The sequence below is a fragment of the Cyprinus carpio genome, chromosome B12, assembly GCF_018340385.1.
Source record: "Cyprinus carpio isolate SPL01 chromosome B12, ASM1834038v1, whole genome shotgun sequence".
Lineage (NCBI taxonomy): Eukaryota > Metazoa > Chordata > Actinopteri > Cypriniformes > Cyprinidae > Cyprinus > Cyprinus carpio.
In genome coordinates, this window is record NC_056608.1 from 21386325 (window position 1) to 21397064 (window position 10740).

General features: G+C 37.8%; 1 protein-coding gene across 1 annotated transcript in view; it reads left to right on the forward strand.

The window, feature by feature from the left end:
- The window catches only part of LOC109107675 (cadherin-12-like), a 78597-nt gene that overhangs the window by 20262 nt on the left and 47595 nt on the right, over positions 1–10740 (forward strand). The window contains 1 exon segment of the mRNA XM_042735942.1: positions 8619–8738. Coding sequence (XP_042591876.1) covers positions 8619–8738 — 120 coding nt within the window.

The window sequence follows — 10740 nt, forward strand, 5'->3', positions numbered from 1 at the left end:
ATTGATTTCCACACAGCCTAATCAAATCGCTATAACTACTAGCAGATCAATGTAGCGCTATCCTCTTGCATTCATGGAACACATCGCAGAGCTTGTTAAAGTCATAATGGCCTCCATTATTTGGACAAATATTCTTAATCATGATGTCAAATATGATTGCAGACCATGCATCAATCCCTGCATGAGGCCACGCTGGGGAGCGATGTAATATGACGCTATGTTCACTGCAAACATGGTCAATGAAGTGCTGCTTGCTTTGCGTTATATAACATTTAACTGGATACTTCACAGACTTATAGTCAAAATGATAGACAAGGGCACAGAAGAAAGCTCCCTTGTTAATCATTTTAGTTGCAAACTTGAGAAAATGGGCCACAGTTGTTGTTTGCCTTCATTGCATGCTATTAAAACATATCAAATATTTAAACCATTTATAATTGGACTTCAACCAGTCTATACATTTCCATATCATATTTACAAACATGGCACAATGAAGCTTGAACAGAGTTGAACAGTGCAGACGAATGCTGGAGCTTTATATATTTTATTTTATTTTATTTTATTTTATTTTAAATTAAATTAAATTAAATTAAATTAAATTAAATTAAATTAAATTAAATTAAATTAAATTAAATTAAATTAAATTTTAACCTATGAAAGCCAATCAATGAAACAGAGGTTTAAAATAAAAATAAAAATGTTGCAGTCATAAAACTAGGATACTGAAGATAACAGATTGGCCCACAGTTGTCTCAACATTACTACTACTACTACTACTACTATTAATAATAATAATAATAATAAGTAAAATAAAATTAAATTAAATTAAATTAAATTAAATTAAATTAAATTAAATTAAATTAAATTAAATTAAATTAAATTAAATACTTAGAATTTGTGCTCTGCATTTAACCCATCCAAAGTGCACACACACAGCAGTGAACACACACCGTGAACACACACCCAGAGCAGTGGGCAGCCATTCATGCTGCGGTGCCCGGGGAGCAGTTGGGGGTTTGATGCCTGGGATTTGAACCCAAGATCTCCTGTTTACTAGACTTACCAACTAAGCCACAGCGCCTGTGATAGTACCAAAAAGTAACTGTCAACAAGTTCAGAGTTATTTTGACAGATGAATCATGAAGTTAATTAATAAAAAGCGAATGTGTATAGTAAAAAAAATGCAGTATTTTCTTTAAGGAGTCTTATTTGAATAAGAATAAAATATGTCGCCATTAGTGTCATATAACATCAGACTATCACAAATCACTACAATTACTGTTATTTTTTGCCTCATTCTGAGAGCACAAAACGGTATCCAAAGAAAGAGCCTGAGAATCATTCACATTTAGTTCATTTAAATCCAAATTAATTCAATTCTGAGTTATTTGTATACACTTTTAAAGAATGGTAATTTTGACAATGCTGCTTTATGAAGTTCAGGAACTGCCTGTAATAATACAGTGCCATAAATAGAAGCAGTAATTCTCCCGTACTCACTATCATTTGTAGTCAAAGGCCCCAAGAGAGTTCAGTCTTAAAAGAAAGCATTCAGAGACTATTTTAGGGTAAGCAATATTCAGCGGAACTGTTCATAATCCGTAAGTGATAAGACGTCTGTTTTGCTTCAACATTGCCATACATACAATGATATGGAAGTAAACAAGAAACAACATGAGGTTATCTTAAAATATTACAATTATGTTTTTGTCTCCATCTGCCCTATATTTTTGTATAATTTACTTTCACAGTACTACACAACTGTCTTTACTGTTGAGTGGTCTGTTGTAGCATGTAATTAAGTTGGTCTATTTAAGTGGCTCCCTGTGGTTGCAGAAAGCAGTGCTGACAAAAAAAATAAAAAAAAATAAAAATAACTACCACGCTTAAAAAATCTGAAATTTTGAAGTATATTGAATTTTAATCCATGTCTATTAACTTTGAGGTCATCTGCGTGCTATTATACTTCCAAAAAAAAAGGCAAAACATTTTTTTTATATTATTATTATTATTATTTATTTATTTATTTATTTGAGGTCATATTTGGCAAACACTTTATTTTAATGTTGTCCTTGTTATACATGTTTTACATGAAATTACTATTTAATAAAAAATAAATTATGCATAATTACATAGGAACCCTAATCCAAAACCATATATTAAGTGCATTTGTATAATTACACTGTAATAATAGGACATTCTCAAAAGTAAAAATAATGGCACCCGAACCCCTACTATATATTATAGATGAGATTTTCCTGTTTTGGTTCTGTATTTACAAAAGTGATTTTAAATGCACATAAAGCATATTAAATGCAAGTAAAATGTCTACTTTAATGTTTGTGTAAATAAAATGTCAACATATGTGAATCGTGTTCCATTAATTCAGTTATCAAAGTGGTTCACAAATATTAAATTGACCATACGAAATTATATAATTCTATATTTAATAATTTATTAAAAAAATCCTATATATATATGATATAATATATATATATTATAAACAAAACTTTTATGTAGGACAGTGATTAATCGCGTTTGATATGCTTGATTATAAATATACATATCGTATGGTCACTTTTTTTATTTAGATATTTTGAAATTATATAATTTTTAAATACACATGATACATTCTAAAGTATGAATATGAATAAAACCCCCTTCATATATATATAAATATATATATACACACACACACTAGGGGGCCGTTGAATGCTTGAATCTGATTCGCTGACGAATGTTCTGAGGTGTGCAATTATTTTCTGGGAAATTCACGGCGAACGTAGAGTAGTTCCAGGCAGCTCTCCTGACCACATTACAGTTCCATATCACTTCACATAGTAAAGCTCTAATAACTGAAAATACAGTACTAACAAAAACAACAACCTGACATTGATGATGATGATTTTTCGAAATTAAATACACATGACATTTCTCACTAGCGAGGTAATAACAGTGCTGTTTAGAGACGCTGCTGCAGCCTAATTCACACAAGCTCTCTCTCTCTCTTTATTTCTTTCTCTGTTTGTTTCTGTCTCTCTCACTCTCTTTCTAATAACTTCATTAATAACTCAAGCCTCCATTACCAGCTTTAAAATGACGTTTTGGAACCATCAAAAGAGACGTTGGATGAGATGCGGAAGAAATATTTAAGTACAAAAACCAGACGAATCCCTTTAAATATATAATCTGATCGATGTCTTGAGGTGTGGTAACCATAGTATAAGCGGAATAATTGACTCCTGGCCGTTGAATTATTAGAAAAATAATGCACACACCTTGGTTGTGCATCGCGTCATGGCCGCATCACCACCTCGAGTGTGCATTTTTGCTTAATTATATCAAGCCATGGGGATTTTACATTCAAGAAAGGTAATTACCTCAAAATACTTAATTATAGAATGCAATTAAGTAAATACTTAATTGTGCAATTACCTGTCTAAATTAAAATAATGCACAAGTTATTACTGTGTTGTATTACTGCTGAATAATCCACTTGATATCTTCACACTCTTGAATGTATCTGAGGATAAAACACTTGGAAATGCAGAGTGCATAGAAAGTTTAATTACATCTTATGGAAGCTGATACTGTTAAAATGAAAATTGCAGGTGAGAAACCACTCGTTACAACACACCATACAGAATATCACTGATTAAATAGCCTTTCATCTGTTGAGCAGAAAGCAAGCGGCAATTTTGTTTAGATTAAAGCATTTTCAAATTAAAGCTTGTGAGTTTAAAGAGGTTCTGAAAATCATGGAAATTCCAAGCATATATTCAGATAAACAAAAGAAATAAGAAAGGCTTTGCATGGCAAGAGGTAAAGTCAGACATACGATTCGGTGTCGAGTGTAATAAACTACATGCCCTATCCAGCACCAAAGCCCTTTTCATGTTGCTTTCCCTGAGGATGACAGATCAGGGTAATTCACTTTGAGATTGCCTTTTCCTTGATCTGAATGGCAATGAAATGAAATGAAACCCTCCCCTTCCCAGCTGAATCACAGCTACACATGATCTCAGATAGCGAAATGTGAATAGACCGGTTTATAAGTGCACCATAGTCCCTATTGAAGCTATAGACCTATTCTGCAGACGTCTGTGTGATTTCGATTGTGGCTGCTGCCACCACAAAGGCATAACTGAGTCATGCTGTTAACAAAAAAAGACGATTTTGCTTTGCCCATATTTCTTGACTCTGGATGTATTTTCCATTGGGTTACAGGATTTCGCTTTTTGACTCTCTAATTTGGAGGTCACTTAAAAGACTGGAACTGTATGGGTTTTTAATGCTCTGTTTTCACCTCTGTGGAGGCCAGAGCAACCTGAACGCAAATCGATGTGTGCTGAGAGAACTCAAAAAAAAAAAAAAAAAGGTAATTGCATCAGCTGGTTGAAAAGGACTTCCATTGGGAAATTGCCTTGATTTAAAATCTGAACAATTACCTCTCGGTTCCTTTTGTTTTTTCACTCTGTCTCTCTCCTCCAAGGCCTTCAAGTTTCTTTTCTTGTCTCAGAAAGTAGACTGTGATAATTCACTCTACTTGCGGTTTTGAGTGTTTTCACAAAAAAATATATAATCACAAATTACCCTATGTACTTTATGAAATATGCCTGTTCTTGTTGTGCACAATTCTGCAGTGCATGTTCATCTAAACAAAAAAGTGTTCAAAATAACATTTAGAAATATAATATTTCTTAACCTCCAAATTGGCGTTTGCTTTGCTCTACCGAGCAAGGACACAGATTTTTTTTATAGCTTGTTCTCAAATACTTATTTATGTCAATTGTACTCACTATGTGCTTTCTAATCTCTACTATTACTACTAAAACTCGATCGAGCATGCACTGTACAATTGGATGGGCAGCCTGTCCCTAATGACCTCTACTCCTTTACCTCTCTATTCCAGTTGGTCTCTGGAACCTGCCAGTCTGCATGTTAACAAAGCAGAATTTATTTCATATTCAATTTGTATTCTACTCATTCCGGTTCAACCTCATGAATCACCTAAAATGAAATAAAGTGTGAGTGGAGACTTGAAAGGATGCAAAGGGGGTCTGAAGACACTGGCCACTCCCGCAGCCCTCTCCACTAACTCTTTCCCACACCCCTCGCTTGACTGGGAAGGGTGGAGGTACTAAATTGGTCTTCTTATCTCAAAAAAAATATGGAAATTTGATCTTCACAGACCATCTCTTACAGGAAACAGTTCATTTGAATCAGAATGCAATTACTAGAACCCACCCTGTTGCAAAATCCACTTTGTAGTCATTTTATCTTCCCGGTTCTCGGTGCAGGTCAACTGGGAAACTTCTTGTGGAGGAGTTAAATAAGTTGCGTGTTACTATCAGACTTTCCTGAGGATGGTACTCCTCTGGTTCTGCTTGGTGACTTCAACATCCACATAGAAAAACCTCAGCCTGCTGACTTTTCACCACGGCTCTGTCGCGCCTCATTTGAATCTCAGTGAAGACCGCGAGCGACCATCTACTATAGCTACGCACAAATCGAGCAAGGGACACAGAGCAAGACCTGATCTACACATGCTATTGCTCCACGGGACAACACTTTAGTTACTCCACTGCAGGCACCTGTCAGACCTCACTTCCTCTATCCAGTTGGTCTCTTCTAACCTCACACATACTCTGACATGGCACACTCACTCCTCCTCATGGTCTGAGACTTGGTCAAACCTGAAGATACTACACTCCCGCAGCCACTCTCTCTCCCTCTTTCCCACACCCCTCGCCCTCTGGGATGGTGGAGGTTTCAATCTCTGGAAAATTTGATCTTCATCTCTTCAGGTAACAGTTTTTCAGCACTGGACACGAACACCCTGTTAAAATGACTTTGAACTCTTTGTCTCCACAGGTCAACTCTTGCTTGGAGGAGTTGGATTGTTACTATCCACTGTCTGAGGATACTCCTCTAGCTGCGACTTCAACATCCACATAGAAAAACCTCCTGCTGACTTCAACACTCTGTCGCCTGTTTGATATCGCTCTAAGCGAGGGCTGCTACAGACGCACAAATCAGGCAACCAGCTAGAATCTACAGAAACTGCTACCGACCTCAGTTGTACTCACTGCACACCTCAGATCTTGCCTCATCACTTCTAAATGTCTTCACTCACACATACTCCTGACATGGCACACACTCCACAACAGGTAACACCTGTCTTACTCTACGCTCACTCTTCCCTCTCTAAATGGTTTTCCTCACTTCCTTCACTCTCTCAGTTTCTTTGTGACACAAATCAAGAAACTCCTCCCCCTCCTCCTTCATCCACTCTTACAGCTGATGACTTTGCAGTTTTCTTCACAAATAAGAAAAGAATCATCAGTGACCATCAGACTGATGACAACTTTAACGACTAATCCCTATCTCTCCTCCTTCTTCACTTGAGAAAGAACAAACTTATGAGCGAGTCTACTGTGTCCACTTGATCCTAACTCACCTCTAGGCCATTTCTTCTTCAGCCATACCTTCACTTACTCAATCATCATCACCTCGCTCACTCTGGTATCTCCCACCAGCAGGCTCTGGTAAGCCCACTGCTTAAAAAACCATCTCTAAATCCAGCACTTTTAGAAAACTACAGACTGATATCCCTTCTTCCATTCATTGCAAAGACACTTAAGTGAGTTGTGTTCAACCAACTCTCCTGCTCCTCGGTTACTGAGGCCCTGCGACTGGTGAGAGCAGCTTCCAAATCCTCAGTACTCATCTTGCTGGATCTGTCTGCTGCTTTTGACACAGTTAACCACCAGATTCTCCTGTCCACCCTGAGAAAGAAGGGCATCTGTGGAATTTTATTAGTGTGGTTTAATTTATACATCTCAGGTAGGTCTTTCAGGGTGTCTTGGAGGGGTGAGGTTTCTAAGTCACAACTTCTTGATACTGGAGTTCCTCAAGGCTCAGTGCTTGGACCACTTCTCTTCTCTATCTACATGACGTCATTAGGATCTGTCATTCAGAAGCATGGCTTTTCTTATCACTGCTATGCTGATGACACTCAACTCTACTTCTCATTCCAACCAGATTATCTGACAGTAGCTGCTCGCATTGCAGCCTGTCTGATAGACATTTCTAGCTGGATGAAGGACCATCACCTTCAGCTCAACCTTACTAAGACAGAACTGCTTGTGGTTCCAGCTAACCCATTGTTTCATCACAACTACTCTATACAGCTGGGTTCATCAACCATAACTACTTCCAGGACAGCCAGAAACCTAGGAGTTGTGATCGATCATCAGTTACGCTGCACAGATCATATTGCTACAACGACCCGGTCCTGCAGATTTCCTTATTAGGAAGATCAGACCCTTCCTGTCAGAGCAAGCCACTCACTTCTTGTCCAAGCTCTTGTTCTCTCCAGACTGGACTATTGTAATGCTCTCCTGGCAGGCCTTCCTGCATGTACTATCAAACCTCTGCAACTGATCCAGAATGCAGCAGTGAGGGTTGGCTTCAATGAGCCAAAAAAAGCTCACGTTACTCCTCTCCTCATCAGGTTACACTGGCTCCAGTAGCTGCTCGCATTAAATTCAAGGTACAGATGCTTGCCTACAAGACGACCACTGGCACGGCACCAATATACCTAAACTCACTAGTTCAAATTTATGTGCTCTCCAGAAGCTTGCGTTCTGCAAGTAGAATGGCTCCTTGTGGCGCCATCCCAAAGAGGTTCAAAATCACTCTCACGGACCTTTTCCTGGACTGTGCCCAGCTGGTGGAATGACCTCCCAATCTCAATTTGACTCTTTACTCATCTTCAAAAAACATCTAAAGACACATCTTTTTTTTTGCCAGCACTTGACCAACTAATACTATTACTAACTTTTACTTTTCTTGAAAAAAAGAAAGAAAAACAAAACATAGCTACGTGTTCTGTGCTAGACTAACTGAGACTTGTCATGGCACTTGTATACTGTTGTTGTTCTCTCGCTGGTCTGATTGCTTCTATTGTTCTCATTTGTAAGTCGCTTTGGATAAAAGCGTCTGCTAAATGATTAAATGTAAATGTAATGTAAATGTAGATAGATAGATAGATAGATAGATAGATAGATAGATAGATAGATAGATAGATAGATACCGATCATCATATACTGTGCACTTTATATATATAAGCAATATCACATAAGCAGGAGTGCAATATGAATAAAATCTGAAAACTGTTCTAGAAAACTATTCCTGCATAAACAAAGCAAATCATTTATATAATATAACATTAAAGAGAAACAACACACATGATGCCTGCTAAATGTGAGGTGGTCGAGCACAGTATTGCACTGCAATTCAGAAAAACACAAGGATTCAGCGACCTGTGACCATCAGCTCTTTCTATAGTACGGATGATTTGTCATTTATTGGGTCATTTAAAAGTGCTGCCTTTGTAATATAAAAACTGCTGTTTCAGACATATCAAAACACAGTGGAGAATCAGTACATAGCCATATACTTATAGTTTTATATCAGCCCATGATGATGTGCCTGTTTTCCAGTCCCGGTCAAACTCTACATGCAATTACAGTTATAACCTTGAACAAAGCACATTTACCATATCTATTCATGCGGTTTAACACAAACGACTGATATCTTCTGTGTGTGTGCAGGTACATACGTGATGAAGGTGACGGCGACAGATGCAGACGACCCTACATACGGCAACAGTGCCAGAGTGGTGTACAGCATACTACACGGCCAGCCATACTTCTCCGTGGATCCCAAAACAGGTAAAACACTCCTAAATATTTGATAGCAATGTTGGCATAAAAAATGAAATTACTATTAACAAACAAGTTCCTCTGTTTTGTTTGTGTAATACAACAGACAAGACGCATTCATTTCACAGTTCACAGGTTTCAACATAATTACATTTCATTGACCCTATTAGACAAATAAGCTCTGTGGTTTGATTTGATAATGTGGCCTGCCTAGAAAATGGATTTGTTACTCAAAATATACTGCAATTCATTTTGAACAGCAGAACAGTGACAGACATCCTGTCAGCTAAACAGGCCTGAAAAGATCTGTAATTATACAATCAGGTGTTGCATTTCAAACCCTCCGAGTTGAAAATAAAGTCAGCCCGGTAACAGCAAATGGATTTTTCTGTTGTTTATATGTTTGGGGGAATTGTAGCATCATCAAATGATGCAACAAATAAACTGCCTTTTATTTTTTCCCAGTGAATACTTCGTTATGCAATATTCAGGAGCGTTTACAGCAATGAATGGGAATTTACAAATGGGCTTTGTTTGCATTCAATGGGCTGTAATATCCAATATGCAAAAGCACAAACCTGCAAGGTAAACTGGATGTGCAGAGCACGTGCCAGCATTTCCTACTTGTTTTTGGTGTGGTTGCAGCCCTGTTGTACAAGTATGAAGCATTGCAAACAGGAATATATGAATAAAAATGTAATATCCTGATATCGAGGGGGGGGGGATTGTCTGGTTTTGAAAAAAAATATGGTTTTGTCCCAGGTCATATCAAAAAATCTGCCAACAGAAACCGACAGTAAACAAAAGCCATGAGAGGAGGGTGGGGAACAAAGGCAGGGGTTAAAATGCATAATGGAATCAACACTGAGTGTCGTAAGAGAAAAGACTCAGGACACACACATCCTAAAGGAATAGTTCTCCTAAAAAGGAAAGTTTGCAACCATTTAATCGCTCCACATTTTCTTCTTTTTGTGAAATAAAAAAGGAAGATCTTCAATACAAGAAAAAATGAATGGTCATGCAGTAAATGATAACAAAACTATTCACTTAATTACCACACAAACTTCAAAGAAAGATCTGCTCATGCGAAACTGAAATCAAAAAACAGATCCATCCTGTAACATGCCGAGAGAATCACACATGACATCCCTTTTACGTTTCATCTGAAATTGGCATTGAATGAAGGTCCATGCCTTTCTTAACCATCCACCACCATGTCTAATTCATCCTATGAAGTGCTCTCTTGATCTGGGAAAGCTTCTTGTGGCGTTGGGAAACGCATTAGTTGTGCTTTATGGAAGAAAAAGTGTTGCTACGCTAGCTTTGTCGCCTTGTTAAGATTGTTAAGTACCAGAAGCTTTAGGGCTGACCTCAATCTTTCAGCTGGAGAAAAAACACTTGAAGGTAAAGGTACTGGTCCCAGGAAGGGTTTTACAGTCTTTAACTTGGGAACAATCTGTGTGCTGATACTAAAGATACCTGGATAACTTCAATTTTTCTTTAGCAGCTGATTCCTAGAAGCAGTAACATGTTCTGGAAGGGGTATGATATAATATCAAGAACTTACCCAAAGAACCATATAGCTGTATATTTTTCCAGCATGTTTCCACCAAAGGCATATATGGAAACCCTGATTATTCCTTTAATTCTAACAGGCAGAGAAAAGGTTGAGAATGGTCAAGTACAGCAAAATTTCAGCCAGCAATAGAGAAAGAGGCTTTTTGTATTAAATGGCTGTGGTATAATAGTTTAACAGGGCCAACTGGCTAACTGTGACCCATGTTAGAACAGACATCGTGTTAGTGATGAAGTACAGCAAAACGAATTTCGCGCCGCGCGCGATATTCGCCGACGTTTAACCGCCTCGTGACTAAACAAAGGGCGCCAATGTGCGTGTGCACACCGACGCGAAAAAACGCCACGCGTAAAAGCGTCATTTTTAAAAAAACGTCTCGGGTTTGTTTTTTTTGGTTTGACGCGCCGCGTCAAAAAAACTATACGACCAATGAGA